Source organism: Labeo rohita, chromosome 17, assembly GCF_022985175.1.
Source record: "Labeo rohita strain BAU-BD-2019 chromosome 17, IGBB_LRoh.1.0, whole genome shotgun sequence".
NCBI classification, from domain to species: domain Eukaryota; kingdom Metazoa; phylum Chordata; class Actinopteri; order Cypriniformes; family Cyprinidae; genus Labeo; species Labeo rohita.
In genome coordinates this window covers 313,004-331,738 of record NC_066885.1, presented here as the reverse complement: position 1 = coordinate 331,738, position 18,735 = coordinate 313,004, and the positions used below count along the sequence as shown (strand labels likewise).

General features: G+C 35.9%; 2 protein-coding genes across 3 annotated transcripts in view; one reads left to right on the top strand and one right to left on the bottom strand.

Annotated features, from left to right (window-relative positions):
- fancm (FA complementation group M) overlaps window positions 1-18,735 on the top strand; it is a 44,890-nt gene that overhangs the window by 1,056 nt on the left and 25,099 nt on the right. For both annotated transcript variants that reach the window (XM_051132784.1, XM_051132783.1), the window contains exons 2-4: window positions 1,480-1,652; window positions 1,732-1,809; window positions 2,687-2,845. In XM_051132784.1, coding sequence (XP_050988741.1) covers window positions 1,480-1,652; window positions 1,732-1,809; window positions 2,687-2,845 — 410 coding nt within the window. The remainder of the gene's footprint in view (window positions 1-1,479; window positions 1,653-1,731; window positions 1,810-2,686; window positions 2,846-18,735) is intronic.
- soul3 (heme-binding protein soul3) lies at window positions 4,433-15,751 on the bottom strand. The gene is made up of 5 exons (XM_051132787.1): window positions 15,349-15,751; window positions 9,825-9,919; window positions 7,428-7,569; window positions 6,913-7,096; window positions 4,433-5,138 (listed from the first exon to the last, which is right to left on the bottom strand). The coding sequence occupies exons 1-5, from the start codon at window positions 15,545-15,547 to the stop codon at window positions 4,967-4,969; spliced, it is 792 nt and encodes a 263-aa protein (XP_050988744.1). The 5' UTR covers window positions 15,548-15,751; the 3' UTR covers window positions 4,433-4,966.

The window sequence follows — 18,735 nt, the reverse complement described above, 5'->3', positions numbered from 1 at the left end:
ATGTGACCCTGGACCCAAAGCCAGTCATAAGGGTCAATTTTTAGCAAGAGATTTATACATCATATATAGATACAACTATTTGAAAATCTGGAATCTGAAGGTGCAAAAAAATCAAAATATTGAGGAAATCAACTTTAAAAATGTTAAAATGAAGTTTCTAGCAAAGTATATTACAAATCAGAAATTAAGTTTTGATATATTTACCGTAGAAAATGTACAAAATATCTTCATGGAACACGATCTTTACTTAATATCCTAAGGATTTTTGGAATAAAAGAAAAATTTTGACCCATACAGTGTATTTTTGGCTATTGCTACAAATATACCCGTGATACTTAAGAGTGGTTTTGTGCTCCAGGGTCACATATTACCTAATAAAATAAAATTATATATATATTAGCTTTAATGCACTTATTAATAACAAAGACAGTCAAATGTCAGACAGAAAGATTAATTAGGTGTTAATTAGAGTGGAAAAATATCTACTTCATTTAATGTCAAAGAATCAGGGTTATTATAGTGAACTAAAGCTGAAATTAAAACCATTCAAAATTTTTATTTACCTTAACTTGATGCTTTAAAATAAATAAACTGAAATAAAAAATAATAGAAACTATATAGACACGTTTAAAATAAATCTGCACAAGAAAATGACTAAAACTTGAATTAAAGCAAAATTAAAAAAAATAAAACTAAATGTTAATTTAAAAAAAAGTATATCAATGATACTAAAATGACACTACATAGAACTTTGCAAAACCACACATTTATGAATAAATAACCTTTTTATATATTATTGCCTCATTCTTATTAAAAATATTAATATGTAAAATTATATTAATAAATATTAACTGTTATTAATGTTCTGTTAAATTATTTAAACATAATTTATTATTATAAATATTTATAATTATTTAAATATTTAATATTATTTAATTATTTTCTTTACCACTAGAAGGTGCTGGTTCTCCATAAAGTGCTGAAATCCATAATCATAAATGTGACCCTGGACCACAAAACCAGTCATAAGGGTCAATTTTTTTAAAATTGAGATTTATACATCAGCTTTCCATTGATGTGTGGTTTGTTAGGATAGGACAATATTTGTCTGAGATACAACTATTTGAAAATCTGGAATCTGAGGGTGCAAAAAAATCAAAATATTGAGAAAATTATCTTTAAAGTTGTTCAAATGAAGTTCTTAGCAATGCATATTACTAATCAAAAATTAAGTTTTTATATACTTATGGTAGGAAATTTACAAAATATTTTGATCATGATCTTTACTTAATATCTTCATGATTTTTGGCATAAAATAAAAATCGATAATGTATTTTTGGTTAATGCTACCGATATAAATGATACTTAAGACTGGTTTTGTGCTCCAGGGTGACAAATGGCTCATGATTGTGTTTTATGCGTGTTGATTGTGTTAAGTGTATGTTAACACACTCATATGTCGCTGTGTGTTTGCTGTAGGCTCGACGGCGGCGCAGCAGCGGCGGGAGCTCTGGAGATCCAAGCGCGTGTTCTTCTTGACTCCTCAGGTGATGGTGAACGATCTGACCCGTAACACCTGTCCGGCCGCACACGTCAAGTGTGTAGTGATCGACGAGGCCCACAAGGCCACCGGGAACCACGCGTACTGTCAGGTAGAGCTTCATCTGCTTATTGAAACACAGCCGGTGCATGATGGGAGATCGGTTCTGATCGCTTCCGTTCGTTCTGCAGGTGATTCGTGAACTGAGCAACCAAACGCAGCAGTTCCGCGTTCTAGCGCTCAGCGCCACACCTGGAGGAGACGTCAAGGTGAGACACAACCGGCTGTCCTAACCCCCATGTATGTGAATGGGTGCCGTCAGAATGAGAGTCCAAACAGCTGATAAAAACATGACAATAATCCACAAGTAATCCACACCACTCCAGTCCATCAGTTCACATCTTGAGAAGACAAAAGATGAAACAAATCCATCATTAAGACATTTTAACTAAAATACATTAAGTCCATAATCCATAATAAGACTTCCTCCAGTGAAAAAGTGGTTTGGTCTGAATCAGGAGAGAAATCTACACAGATCAAGCACTGTTTACAAGACAAAACAGTCCAAAAACAGCTCTAAACAAGATATGTGGCTGGATTTTGATAAGAGAGACTTTTTCACTGGTGCAAGTGTTATTATGGATTATGGACTCATTTTTTAGTTCAAGAAAATGTCTTGATGGATTTGTTTCAGCTTTTGTCTTCTCAAGATGTTAACTGATGGACTGGAGTGGTGTGGATTATTGTGATGTTTTTATCAGCTGTTTGGACTGTCTGGCACCCATTCACATCCATTGGTGAGACAGTGATGAAATGACACATTTCTACAAATCTGAAGAAGAAACTTACCTTAATCTTGTATCACTAATGATCTGAAAAGATGACATTAAATGGAAAAAGAAATGTGTGATTCCATCGCCTGCTCACCAGTGAATGTGAATGGGTGCCGTCAGAATGAGAGTTTCAGCTTTTGTCTTCTCAAGATGTGAACTGATGGACTGGAGTGGTGTGGATTACTTGTGGATTATTATGATGTTTTTATCAGCTCTCATTCTGACGGCACCCATTCGCTGCAGTGCTGCATCTGTCAGATCAGTTTCATGTCTTGGTATCTGATGTGATGTGTGTGTTGTGTTTGTTGCGCAGGCGGTGCAGCAGGTGATCTCTAACCTGTTGATCTCTCACATCGAGCTGCGATCCGAGGACAGTCCAGACGTCCAGACACACGTCCATCAGCGCAGTCTGGAGAAGATCGTGGTCCCACCGGGAGAGACGCTCACTCAGTATCAGACGCGATACCTGCAGGTACGTCACCTGATCTGATGTGTTTCTGCTTCAGTGGAGCTTTAATTTCGAGACGGGGAGATTTCTAAGCTCTGTGTGATGAGTGGCACACGCGTGTGTGGTTTAGAGGGAATAAGAGACTGAGACACGTCTGGATGATTCAGGTGTGACTGTGTTTACTCAGTTAAATCAGAAGTGATTTCAGCAGCTGTTGTTGTGTTGTGGTCAGAGCTGTTGTCATGTTGTTAAACGTCAGCAGAATCCGGTGAACACGTTCACTCCCGTCCCTCAGTGAAATACGAGTGTGTTTCTGCAGGAGTTTGTTGGGTGTTGTTGTCGCCCTCTGCTGGTGTCAGATCATCATCACACGCCGCTGGTCTGGTGTCTGTCTGTGTTTTGATTCTTCGCTCTCTGCTGGACTCGTTCGTGTTTGCAGTGCTTGATTCCTGCTGAGCAGGACTCGAGGTGAACGTTTGCATGGTTTATTCACGTCTCGCCGGAGCGCTGGAATGTTTCAGTCCGTCGGAGCAAAGCAGCAGATCCGTGAGCTTCAGCTCAGACATGAAACGGCCTCTTTACATGATCAGAAAGCCCTGATTTATCACATACCTGCTCCTTCATTTGCTGCAGGGATTCTCTAAGATTTCTTCAGCCAAAACCCTTTGAGAATTATATTACAAAATATTTATGTACAAAATATTATTTAAATGTTTACAATATATAATCATTTCAAATAAACATTCAGAATTCTACAAATATTATATTTTAAATATTATCAAATCAAATCAAATATTATATCTCAGAGATTTTAAATTAATATTTCAGATCCAAAAATGATTAATCATTAAAAAAGGAATAATTTCAATTAACATTCAGACATTCAGAATTCTACTAATATAATATTTTTTAAAAGTGATAAAAATATTTTTAAGTCCCCCTGAGATTTTAAATTAATATTTCAGTTCCAAAAATGATTAATCACTAAAAAAAGAATAATTTTAATGAAAAATTCAGAATTCTAGATATAATATATTTTAGAAAAATGATTGAAATATTTAAAATATTTTTAAGTCCCCCTGAGTTTTTTTAATTAATATTTCAAATCCAAAAATGATTAATCATTTTAAAAAAATATATATAATTTCAATTAAACATTCAGAATTTTACAAATATAATATATATTTTTTAATATTTTTAAGCCCCAGTGAGATTTTAAACTAGTATTTCAGTTCTAAAAATAATTTAAGAATTTAAGTATATTTTTAAAATGCATTATTTAGGAAACAGGCGGTCTTGAGTAGGCAGGGTTGCGAAGGGACGGAAAACTTATGGTAAATTTTTGGAAGCTTTGCAGAATTTTTAGAAACTTTTCAAGATTTTTTGAAAATTCTCAGAAACTTTTGGAAAATTAACAGAAATGTTTCCATCCTTTGGCAGCCCTGTGTGTAGGTGTATGATGGTCTGTGTTCCATTATTGTCAGATTAAACTACATTTTTAATGTTCTCTGTTAATTCAGCTTTTGTTCTGGTTTGACATCATCATCATCATCATCGGTCATTCCGGGCCGGTTTGTTCTGTACGGTGCAGTGACGACGCTGGGGTCAGCGTGTGATTCAGTAATAGTTTATTCAGATCAGAACAGAAGCATCCACAGAAATTCACAGTGGCTGTTGTGTTTAAACTGAGGATACACGAGCGTTCACATTCACAGCCGTCAGACACCGATCAGAGATCAGCTCGTTCACTTCATTCAGACCCCAGACAGCACAGAAAACTCTTGTGTGCTTGTAACAGAGAAGTTTAAAAAAATACTTAACAAAAATAGCACTATAACAATATATATATATATATATAAATGTGCACCTATTATATGGATTTGTTGATTATCACTACACAAGCATCGATTCTAGAGCGAGAGACAGACAGACAGAGGTACGTGATGATTGTCTTAAAGCAACAGCGTTTCACAGAGTGACTGATGTCCAGTCTGTAGCTTATAATCAGTGTGACGCATAGAAACGGTTCAGCGGCTCTGCTCACGGGAATCAGGAACTACAGGATGACCGTAACGCCCTGCGCTCGCTCCGCTGTGGTCTCTGAGAGGCGCAGAGGATTCTGGGTAGAGGAGGGTCGGGCGCGGCTCACGGCCGCTCCAGGAACCAGATCTCGTTCTGCCGGTTGGCCGCCGCCGGGTTGGTGTATCCGGCCACGATGAACGAGTCGCTGACGCACACGGCCGGACAGTCCAGCGCCTCGGCCAGACTGCTGATCTCGTGGATGATGGTCAGCTCGTTGGTGGCGCCCGTGAACGCCCTGAAAGATCCGGGTTCAAAAACAGTCTCAAAAACCAATCATGTTTAACGTAGTCACTTACAGCGGAGGTCTGGGTTAGAAGCAGAAATGCGAAAATCTGAAATCTGAGGGTGCAAAAATTAAGTTTTGATATATTTACGGTAGGAAATGTACAAAATATCTTCGTGGAACATGAACTTTACTTAATATCCTAATGATTTTCAGCATAAAAAGAAAAATCGATCATTTTAAGCCATATAATGTATTGTTGGCTATTGCTACAAATATACCCGTGATACTTAAGACCTCACCGTTTTTGATAACATATATAAGAATTTTAATGATTTCAAATCTAAGTTCTTGATTTGAGCTGCATTTAACTACTTTAGCTTATGATGCTTTTCAGAAAACACAGACCATTTTATCATGAATATACATTAAATTAAAATATTTTGAGTAGAAATTGCCACTAGTGAGTGAATAAATTAATTAAAAACAAACTATAATTCACAAACAAGTCATGAATTCATTGTTGAGCACTAAACAACATTCAGTTCTTGAAGCTCCTGAAACTGCAGAATTTATTTTAATGTAATTGTTTTATTTAATTATTATTATAATGTATCACTCCTGGTTTCTATTAATTAAACAAGAGGTTACTTGAGCTGTAAATGGTCAAAACTAATTTTGAGGAGTTTTTTCTAGCTGCATGAAGGCAGTGATATCTGACGTTTGTAATGAATATACACACAAATAAAACTTTCTGAGTAGAAATGGCTAAGAAATTGCCATTGGTGAGTGAAAAGTTCATTTAAAATCCTGTTAAAAATCTTGAACACTGAACAATATTCAGTTCTTGAATCTACATAATTTAATTTAATACAATTATATATATTCCAAAATTTCAAAATTCCTTTTTTCCAGATTTCATTTTTTTTCCATTAAAATTTTTCTGGACACTTTTTTTTTTTAAATGGTTACATTACATTTTATTAATCAAAAAGCAAAAGTGTTTTAAAAAGTTACATGTTTATGGCCATAATTTTTTTTTTCTCACCTTCTGTTTTATTGTTACCAAATTCTGTTTAAGCATGTTTGAAGGCATAAAAACAACTTAATTTATTAAAGTTTGTTTTTACAATATATTAACAATATTTAAAAATTTCTGCTTGTCAAATGAAGGCATAAAATATGAATTTAATGTCTCTAAATAAAAAATAAAAAAACAATTTTGGCAAACAAAGTTACTATTAAAATGAAAACGTGAAACAAATATTGTGTGATTATTCCTTAAAAAATAAAGGTTTAACAATTTTAGTAATAATAATAGTAGTAGTAGTTTTTTGTACATTTCTACTAAACGATAGTAATATGCAGTATGTCTTAAAGTTAAACCAAACTTTTATTTTGATGAGTTGCCGTATTATTATATATATATAAATCATGGGCCCTATTATTATATATAATAAAGAAACTCTTAATAAAAAGTAGTTTGAGCTGTAAATGGTGTGAACTGTCATGTAGAGGTGTTTTACTGATATAATTCCCATGTTGTGTCACATTTATTTCTATACAGACGTCAAAGCAGCTTCACCGTGATAAACAGGAATACCAGGTCGTGTGAATGGCTCTATGTTTTGGTGTTAATGGGTTTTACAGATATATGTTGATTAGCTATTCTTCACTCATTGATGCGTCTGCCAGACAGTGTTGTTTTCCCTGGAATCTGAAGCCATGACCTCCATTGTAAGTGTGAACAGAGGAAGCAGTGGAGGACGTCTCCGTGTTTTCTCACCTGGTGTAGACGATAGCGGCGGGCCACTGCTCTACCACGATCTCGGGGTCGTACGGCCGTGGCGGGTCGCTCTGGTGCGGGGTGGGCAGGTAATACGCCACGGTCACGGCCCGCGACAGAGTCGTGCGCATCTCGTCGGTGCGGATCACCGTCACGATGGGTATCGTCATTCCCAGATAACTGCCTGCGGAGAGGAACCGGCTGTTAGATTGTAGTGAGAGACCGTTTGATATAGATATATCTTTTTTTTTTTAATCAAGAAATTGTGGTTTTGGATAAAAAATATTATCAAATGTTACAATTAAACACTTTGCCAATCTGCCGTAAGAGTTGATGTGAGTGATATTCACACAGAACACATTTGTGCTGAAAAACACAAGCTAATAAGATGCCAGTTGAACTTCTTGAGCGGCACATTTTTAGACGGCGTTTCATTAGCGAGATGCTGATGTTTGAGGATGTTTTGTTGAAATCGCGTTAGTCTGAGTCTGGAGGAGTTGAGTGTGTTCATGGACCTGCTGAGTTCTGCTGGCAGATGTATCTCATGATCTTCATGAAGCCGTAGCAGATGCTCTGTTCATACGTGTCCTCGTGAACCGTGATACAGGCCCAGTGCGCTTTCTCATAGTGACGCTTCTCATATACCACCTCACCACACTACAAAACACAACAGCAGAGTCAGAATCAGCATTCGAACACACTCACACCACAGCTTTTGAGAAGTAAGATTTGCAATGTTTTTAAAGACGTCTCTTCTGCTCGACAAGCCTGCCTTTATTTGATCCAAAACACAGCAACAACAGTAAAATTTTGAAATGTTTTTACTATTTAAATAACTGCTGTCCACGTGAATATATTTTAAAACATTATTTATTCCTGTGATTTCAAAGCTGAATTTTCAGCATCATTACTCCAGTCTTCAGTGTCACATGATCCTTCACAAATCATTCTAATATGCTGATTTGCTGATCAACAAACATTATTATTTTGTTGAAACTTTTTTTTTAGGTTTCTTTGAATAGAAAGATCAGTACAACAGAATAGAAATCTTCTGTAACATTATAAATATTTTTATCACTTTTGATCATTTTAAAGCATCCTTGCTAAATAAAGGTATTCATTTCTATATTTTCTTTCCCCCCCCAAAAAAAAAAAAAAAAAATTATACTGACACCAAGCTTTTGAATGATATAGTGTATAATTTTACAAAAGCTTTTTATTTCAGATAAATGCTGATCTTTGGATTTTTATATTCATAAAATAATATTAAAAAAATGTACTGAACTTTTTTTAAATATTGATAATAATAGTAAAATGTTTGCTGAGCAGCAAATCAGCATATTAGAATGATTTCTGAAGGATCATGTGACACTGGAGACTGGAGTAATGATGCTGAAAATTCAGCTGCGCATCACAGAAATAAATTACATTATAAAGTGTATTCACATAGAAAACAGCTGTTTTAAATAGTAAAAATATTTCACAATATTACTGTATTTTGGATCAAATAAATGCAGGCTTGGTGAGCAGAAGACGATTCTTTAAATACATTAAAAATCTTACTGTTCAAAAACTTGACTGATAGTCTGATTATTCTCAGAGATTGAAGCAAATGTGCTTCAGCCAGAATAAAGAATATGAAAAGTGCTCAGAGTTGCTGCAGAGAACAGAAAAAAGTGAACAACAACAAAAACACATTTTATTGAAAATGCAAACTCATTCTCTGCCAACAGGAGGCGCTTTTTGAGCGGTTTCCCTCGTTCCCTGATCTCATGTACGCTACTTTATCATATCAAATTTTTACATTTTTCTGCAGACAGTCAGTTCCCTTCAACGACACATTCATATAAAACACCCACGCTGTGTTTTGATTTTGAAACGTGCAATGCTCATGTTTATTCAACCGCCACAAATAAATCAATGGATGGGAAACACTGGTACTGCATATTGAAATATCGGAAATACCGTTATTGAAAAAAATATATCGCGATACATACTGATACTGAATTATTGTACAGCCCTACTCCATAGGTGTAATGGTTTTTATACTGTACAAACTATTTTTATCCCTCTACACCTAACCCTACCCCTCACATAAAACTGGGTGCATTTTTAGATTTTCAAAAAACACCACTCTGGATGTTTTTTAAGCCTTTTGCATTACAGTGGCCTCATAAAACTTCACCTTGTAATATCTCAGTCATAACCATGTCATTTGTGTCCTCACAAACCACCCAAATCAGCGCACACACACACACACACAGAGCAGAGTCAGTGGAGGAACAGATCAGTCACTTAAATCTGTATGAAATATAAACACAAGCACGACTAAGACGGGAGTTGGTATTATGTATTAGTATTATTATGTATTGGTTTTATGTCTGACTTTTTAAAATCTCTTCGTCAAATACGTTTATTGACTCAAAGAGTGAAATAAATGTTGACATTGAACTGTGCTGAATCTGCTGTGTTTGATGTGGATTTGATTGTGAAGCGTAAACGCTCTTCTAGAACACACAGTAATGAGCCGCTGCAGATGCTGACGTGATCAGAGTTTCAGCTACTAGATTTTTCTTGCACTGAACACAGCAAATGTCTTCTGACATCTAATATATTTCATATTAGTCACATTTAGCAGCACATTTGTCATATCTGCACCATATGTAGTGTCATTTTGCCTCCAGCTCTGATTCGTTTCTGACCCTGATGGAAGTGTCAATCAGTGGAAGTGGGCGGAGTCTAATGATTTCACTGGCTCGTTCATGTTACTCGTATTGATGGCGCTGGATGTGATTGATCATTGATCCTGAATGATTGTGTCGGTGGTTTCCTCCATCGCCGCGCTGGTTTGTTCCTCTCGTATCACACTCGCGTCACGTTACGGTGTTTGTTTGATCCTCGTCTGTACGTACCTTCTCCTTGCGTGTGATGAGGGTGTAGGGCACCTGCTCCCGCGTGTGCGCGCCGTCGTTGTTGGTGGTGATCTGTTGGATGGGTTCGGCCATGTCTGTGAAACACAGAACAGATCGACATGAACGTTCAGCTCAGATTCTGCTTGAGAAACACATGGAGTGACGTCTGCAGTAGGAAACGCTGTAAAACTGGATGTTTCTACCTGCTGTGACCCACCGTTCTCTGATCTGATCACGAGGGCACTCTGACCGAACGTTAGCAGCACATCTGCCCCGCGGGACGCTAATGAATAGTGACGACAAACACTTCACTGCACTTCATCAAATGAGTCGCTTTACCCGTAAGCCTCTGTGTGACTGTATCCAGTGCTGATGGGATTGAGATTGATGATGTAAATATGAACAGATGAGATGTACATTAGTGTGTGTGAAACACAGATATAAATTGAAAAATTCAGGAACACATGAGCAGTTACTTTAAAAAAAGTAAAAAAGTTACTTTAAAAAACTAGTTACTACTTACAAATAGTAACAGAGTTACATTATTATAAAAGTAACTAATTACCAGGGAAAGTGACTATTGTGTTACTTTTTGAAAAAATGTTCCAATGTGTCAAATAACTTGGATGCCCCCAATATTAAACATGTTAAATGAATGAAATTTAAATGAAATTAACACAATTTTTTGTTTACGCACCAGACTAATGTTAAATATCTCATAATATATTTGTCAACATTTGAAGAGGATTAAAAAAAAAAGTTAATCGAAGTTGTTCTGAGACAAGAATGGATATTGTTTTGGTTTTAGGAAAGTTTTCATATATATACACACACACACACACACACACACACTTAGCATTAGACAGTCAAGCATTATAATATGACATAATAATTTCACATTAAATTTCAGTAATTAGAACTTTAGAATAACCATGTATGAATGCATATTTGTCATGCTGACTGAACTTAGGACTGGTGGTGGTGCTGAAGTTATTGTTTGTAATTTAGTGTTTCTATATATAAGGAAAATAATACTGATAACAAAACTATGAATTCTACTACAATTTAAAATGCACTAAAGATTAATGAGCTGCTGGGTTCATGAATATTAATCACGTTGTCTGCGTTCGCTTAAACTGATTTGCTGAAATCCAAACAGGGGCGATGATAGGTGAGCGCCAGCCAATGAGATTGCCGGCAGTTCTTAAAAGCTGAAGAATTCCAGAGGAGCTCCGTTATTTTGACAGGAAAATACAGCAGAGAATATAATTTACATGTAGCGTGTCAATTCTTGTACATATTAATGGTATATAGGACTCTCTCGCTCTGTATCTTTCTTTGCGTATGTGTGAGACAAAGCAACGCTAGTCGTGTGCTTTCACACTACAGCAGGGGTGTCAAAGTCAGTTCCTGGAGGGCTGCAGTCCTGCAGAGTTTTGTTCCAACCTTGTTCCAACACACATACTATGCAGTTTTCAATTAAGCCTGAAGGACTTGATTAGTTGGATCAGATGTGTTTAATTAGGGTTGCATCTAAACTTTGACACCCCTGACCTAGAGTTTATGGTTCGTCAAATACAGGTACGCTGCGCATCCATTTAGATTAACTTAAAATTATAATAATATTATTAATTATTAATAATATTATAAAAAATTATAGTAATGCTGCATTTTACCCTTTTATTATTAAAAAATATATATACAAATTTATAACGCTGTTATTTCCATCACTGCACATAAGGAGAACAATAAGAATGTATTATATACTAAATCAAATAATGTGTGTGTGTTTTTTTTTTTTTTAATAAAAGCATACGATGAGAGATTTACAAGCCAAATTAATTTGCAAAAATTGCAAAAAGTACACTAGTTTTTTAAAAATATTTTTACTTCAGATTGTGTTTATTTAACAGTTAGTGGAATTATTATTTTAATCAGAGAATTGTTGTGATGCAGCTAATTATGTAACCAAAACACTAATAACAGTCAGTTAAATACTGCATAATGTGGGACCTTTAATTATAAACAAGCTTGAAATAAACATAGACTCTTATTTTAAAATATTGTATCTAGGGCTGCACGATAATCGCATGCGATTTATCGTGCAGCCCTAATTGTATCCCAATTCCAGTTTTCTGCCCCCAAGACTTCTTAAAATAATTAAGACTTTTCGTTGCCAGGGACTTTTTATTCCCACCCATAAATATACACAAATGCTCATCAAACACTTGTGGTTCCTGAGCGGATCACTGTTGTTCACAGAATCACTCTGACTGTGACAACCACAATAAACGGTTTAGACTAGTCTTACCAGTTAGTCATCACATTTTCTTTAAGATTGCTCAGTAGATCGCTCTTATTTGAATCTAAAAAATGTTTTGTTGTTTGAGTTTATTCAGTCGGCCACAGGAGTGAGTGAGTGGGTTAGTGAGTGTGTCGTGCAAAGGTCACACTTAATCTTGTATTTCACAATACTGATAAACCACAACACGGAGCGCTCCTGACGGCAGCTTTACTACAGACTCTGACCAAACACACTGTAAAGTGCAACTCAGTTCATCAGCAAGAGTCATCAGTTCATCTGGGTTAATGATACTAGTGTCATTTTTAATGCCTGTTTATTCATAATTAATAACTTATGTAAACAAATTAAATTTTACTGTAAAGTGGTTTTCAGATCTGTCCTGATCATTAGGTCAGAGCTGCGGCTGGTATTGGAAGCGTGCTGGAACACATGACGAGCGATCAATACTGCACTGAATCGGTGAATCGAGTGCTGCGAATCTCTTACTGTACAGTGAGCGCCGCGCTGATGTTTGCTCTCCACGTGTGCGGTCGTGTAAAGCGCTTTACTGGACTGGATTTAGAAAGGCATCGGTCTGGACCAGACGAGCCTGATAATCTCTGAGATCTCAGCTAAAGCTCAGCGCTGCTCCGCAAACACACGTCAGCTGCTTTACTGCAGACGCAACCGAGAACAAACCCTCACAGAGCACCAGAATGAACATTTAGCAATCCGTCCACAGGATTCCAGCGCTTCATAAACAAATTCAACATGATTGTTTGTTATAAACTCATGTAAACGGCTGCGTTTGGTAATACGTAGAGAGCTGAGCCCGTCAGCGTCCTGTGATAATCTGCTGAAGTGGGTCAGAGAGACAAACACGTGAATCATGGGAAAATCCTGCTGGAGTGAGAGTCACGCATACGTGGATGAGAGCACATCGGTCTCAAAGCGAGATATTACAAGCAAAAACATGGAGATTCTGTTCTGTTTTGCTTGTATAAAGAAAACATACAAAATGCATGTTTAGGTGTTTATTTCATTGCACTTTATCTATTTCCGTAGATTTAAATTCCAATCCCTATCTTTAGAGTTTTTTTCTCTTATATACGCCAAACTGACCATTTTCATCTGTTGTGGACTCTAATATGTGACCCTGGACCACAAAACCAGTCATAAGGGTCAATTTGGTGAAATTGAGATTTATACATTACTTAAAAGCTGAAATAAGCTTTTAATTGATGTATGGTTTGTTAGGAGAGGACAATATGTGGTCGAGATGCAACTATTTGGAAAATCTGCAATCTGAGGGTGCAAAAAAACTAAATATAAAGAAAATCACCTTTAAAGTTGTCCAAATGAAGTTCTTAGCGATGCATATTACTAATCAGAAATTAAGTTTTGATATATTTACAGTAGGAAATTTACAAAATATTTTATTGGAACATGATTTTTACGCAATATCTGAATGATTTTTTGCATAAAAGAAAAATCAATAATTTTGACCCATACAGTGTATTGTTGGCTATTGCTACAAACATATCAGTGATACTTAACACTGGTTTTGTGCTCCAGGGTCTCATATAGTTATGGTTCTATGATTGTTCTGGGTGTGATCGGCCTTCGGCTGCAGTTTTGTCGCCTGTCGCTTTAAATGCTGGAGCTCGCTAAAGCAGGATGGATTCTGATTGGCTGTCAGTGTATTTATCGTTCACAAGCTCCATAAGTCCTGAAAATGTCTGCAATGATATCATACTTTCGTTTCCTCAATGTTTTAAATAATCCATTTTTTTTCATAAAGTGTGTGTGCTAAAACCAACACTGACTATTAAGAGTGAAGTTGAATCATCTGTTATTCTGTACTGTGGTGTTTACAGCGATGTGAGCCACATTACTATAGAAGCCAAGAAATAAAAAAAAATGTAAACAACTTTATCTCACAGTTCAGAATATTTCTTAGAATAGTGAGCTTATATGCAACGTGAACTCGTAATTGCGAGATCTTGCCATTTTGACTAGATTTACATCTCAAAATGGACTTTTTTCCCTTATAGTTTACATCAAGTTTACATCGTGCAATTTTGCTTTCTTCCCCTCATAATTCTGAGTTTTATATCTCACATCCAGAGCTTTTTGTTTGAAAGTCTGAATTGTGAGATATAAACTCATAAATTGTTTATTTCTTTATTTACACTACCAGTCAAAAGTTTTTGGATAGTAAATGTTTTTTAAAGAATTGTCTTCTGCTCACCGAGCCTGCATTTATTTGATCCAAAATACAGCAAACTATTTTTACTATTTAAAACAGCTGTTTTCAATGTGAATATATTTTAAATTGTAATTTATTCCTGTGATTTCAAAGCTGAATTTTCAGCATCATTACTCCAGTCTTCAGTGTCACATGATCCTTCAGAAATCATTCTCATATGCTGATTTGCTGCTCAACAAACATTTATGATTATTGTTATCATCAATATATAAAACAGTTGAGTACACTTTTTCAAGATTTTTTGATGAATAGAAAGATCCAAAGATCTAGAAGCTTTTGTAACATTATACACTAATACCATTCAAAAGCTTGAAGTTGTTTTTGAAATGATAGAAATTAATACTTTTATTTAGCAAAGATGCTTTAAATTGATAAAAACATGTATAAATGTTACAAAAGATCTCCATTTCAGATCAATGCTGTTCTTCTGAACTTCCTATTCATCAAAAAAAAAAAAATTGAAAAAAATTCTGCTCAGCTGTTTTCAACATCATAATGACAAATGTTTGTTGAGCAGCAAATCAGGATTTTAGAATGATTTGTGAAGGATCATGTGACACTGGAGACTGGAGTAATGATGCTGAAAATTCAGCTGCGCATCACACAAATAAATTACTTTTACAATATATTCACATTGAAAACAGTTATTTTAAATAGTAAAAATATTTCACTGTTTTTGCTGTACTTTGGATCAAATAAAGGCAGAAGAAGAACAAAATTAAAAATGGACTGGTAGTGTAGCAGCAGACACAGACACACACAGCTGTTGATCGCAGTTCTGTGCTGCTGAGAGTGTGTTCTCTACACTTGATAGACAGAGTGTGTCTGAGCTGCCTACACAGGCAGAATCTGTGTGTTTGAGACGCGATCCGCCGCGGTTTTGGGCTGCTGACTGTTGAACTGGTGTCGTTAGTGAGCGGGGTGTGTGGTTTGGGTGTGTGTAGGTGTTGTTGTTGTTGTTTGTAATTTACCTGTCGGCACCTCCACCTGGTGTCCGCGCGCCACATCCCTCCAGTACTGCAGGAGTCTCCCCTGCTGCTCCTCCTCCTGCTCCTGCTCCTCCTCGAGACTGTCCGACAGCTGCTCCTCCGACACGGACTCCAGATCCTCCAGCGTGATCATGTTGTCGCCTCCGCCGCCGCCGCTCAACCGACACCCGCCGCGATCCATCGCCGAATCCGCTGAACGTCGATACCGAAAGTGCGCGATCGTACGGCGCGATCAGCTCACCAATCACCTGCGCTTACGCGGATCTCACCGTCATGTCCGCGAACCGGAGCTATCGATCAGCGAGCGGCCGTTAATCTTGCGTTAGTAACCGCATTCAGCTCGTACGTGTTGTTTTGAAGACAGGAGGGTCGTGACGTATTTAAGGGGAGAGTCTTGGTCACGTGACCGCACAGGCGCCGCCCACCTCGGGCAGGAACGTGTAAATACGTCATCACTCACAGAACTTTAATAAACGCGCGTGTCAGATGAACGGAGAATGAGATGCTCATTATATATCATTATATATATACACTACCTGTCGAAGGATCTGTAATGTTTAAGTCTCTTCTGCTCACCAAGCCTGCATTTATTTATGTATTTTTTGATCTAAAGCACAGCAAAAACAAAAATATGTTTTTACTTTTTGAATGAACTGCTTTCTATTTGAATATAGTTTAAAATCGAATTTATTCCTGTGATCAAAGCTGAATTTTCAGCATCATTACTCCAGTCTTCAGTGTCACGTGATCCGTCACAAATCATTCTAACATGCTGATTTGCTGCTCAACAAACATTTATAATGTTAAAAACAGTTGAGTAGATTTTTTTCCAGGTTTTTTTGATGAATAGAAGGTCCAGAAGAACAGCATTTATCTGAAATAGAAATCTTCTGTAACACTATAAATGTCTTTATCATCACTTCTGATCATTTTAAAGCATCCTTGTGAAGGATCCTTATCCTTCCATGCAAATTATTGTGTTGTGTTTAAATTTTATTTTAGTTTGTTTTTAATTTCATTTGTAATCATTTATTTACATAATTATTCATAATCATTTTACAATCATTAGTCATTCACGTAATTCATATTTAATTATTTATTTGATTATTTAAGTATTTATCATTGATTCATTTATTCATATATATTATTCATTTATATGTTTTTATATTTCTTATTATTTTCCTTGCTTATGCATTTTCATTATTGTTCAGTTCCATGATTGTGGGGTTTCATGAATTGTTTAGTCTAAGAAATAGATAACAGGGATGTTTATGGAAATTCAAGGTTTATGGGATGTTGAATCCGTTTGATATATCATTGTTCTTTGAGCTGTACTCTCCAGACGAAGTCTGAACGCAACTAAAACTGTTCAATAAATTCTGTTATACCTTTTTTACCATCATCACTTCGTCTCCTGCTTCTGCTCTTTTCTGGCTTTCATCGGTCAACTTCATAACTGACAGAAACCTGCTTGTTAGTGGGGTTGATGTAACTACAGCTTGCTGACTAGTTGTCCTGTTACTGAAAGACTGATATTTTCTGACGGGATCTGGTGTCCGGGGCTGGATCCTAATTGTCTGGCGTGGGGACTTGATCTAACACTTGCTAAATAAAAGTATTAATTTCTATAATAATGTTACAAAAGCCTTTTATTTCAGATAAATGCTGATCTTTCTATTAATCAAAGAATCCTGAAAAAAAAAGTGTTTTAAATATTGATAATATTATTAATCATAAATGTTTGTTGAGCAGCAAATCAGCATATTAGAATGATTTGTGAAGGATCATGTGACACTGAAGACTGGAGTAATGATGCTGAAAATTCAGCTGCGCATCACAGGTATCAATTACAGTTTAACACATATTTAAATAGAAAACAACTATTGTAAATACTAAAAATATTTCACAATATTTCTGCTTTTGCTGTATTTTAGATCAAATAAATGCAGGCTTGGTGAGCAGATAAGACTTAAAAAAAACATTAAAAATCAAAAAACCTTTGACACAAAGTGTATATGAATGCAGAATTAAAAAAAAAATGAAACATAAATGTTTAATTTAATGTGAGGTACAGTGTGAATGTATTTAATGATTTTAAACGCCTTAATGGTCCTTAATTAATTTGTGTAGCCTGTTTTGTGAAGTGACAGATTTATGTTGTGATATGACATTTAGCATGTCTGTGTTTAGATACTGTGCTGGTTTCATTGTGGACAGATTCAGTCAGTGTTATTCTCCTCCAGTAACAGGAGATGCTGACTGTGTTTTTCCTGTTAATCTGCTTCAGTATATAGAGCTCAGTGTGTGTGTGTGTGTGTGTGTGTGTGTGTTTTCAGGTCAGTGTTTGATAGGCTTCGTTCACTATCTCCCATGAGTTTTATCACACTTCAGCCAGAAATACCTGTATTAGTCCTTGAACTGCTGCTTGTGTTTGCCTGCCGGATGATTTCCGATGCTGTGAATGGAGATTTTCAGATGAAAGTTCAGGATTATTCGGATCACGGCATTAGCTTGGAATGAACCAGGAAAACACTTTATGCTGTAAATAAATATGAGCACGCTTCATATTTAACTCTCAAACAGTTCAATTGGGCAAACGTATGATCATACAGAGTGTGTGCACCGCCGGTGGAAATGTCAAGAACACTTGATCACTTTAACAGTCTCAGTGTGTCTCCGTTCACTCATAATCTCATTTTAATCTGATTGTGTAATTAATTATGAAGTCAGTTTGGCTCTTTCAGATCATGTACCTTTTTCTCAGAGTTCCAATGTATGCACAACACATTTTTGCATTGCCAATGATTGTTTCCAATGTTGAATTCTATGTATTAAACACAGACAAGCAGAAACACTTCATTTGTACCTTCACTGAAAAGTTAAGAGGTTTTTGAAAGAAGCATTTCAGCTCACCAAGGCTGTATTTATTTGATCAAAAACACTGTAAAAAAGTTAAATATTTTTAGAATTTAACACAGCTGTTTTCTATGTGAATATCTGTTAAACTGTAATTTATTTCTGTGATGCACAGCTGAATTTTCAGCATCATTACTCCAGTCTTCAGTGTCTCATGATCCTTCAGAAATCATTCTAATGTGTGACCCTGGACCACAAAACACAGTCATAAGGGTCATTTTTTTAAAATTGAGATTTATAAATCATCTGAAGCTAAATAAATAAGCTTTCCGTTGCTGTATGGTTTGTTAGGATAGGACAATATTTGTCTGAGATACAACTATTTGAAAATCTGGAATCTGAGGATGCAAAAAAATCTAAATATTGAGAAAATCACCTTTAAAGTTGTTCAAACGAAGTTCTTAGCAATGCATGTTACTAATCAATAATTAATGTTCTGATATATTTACAGTA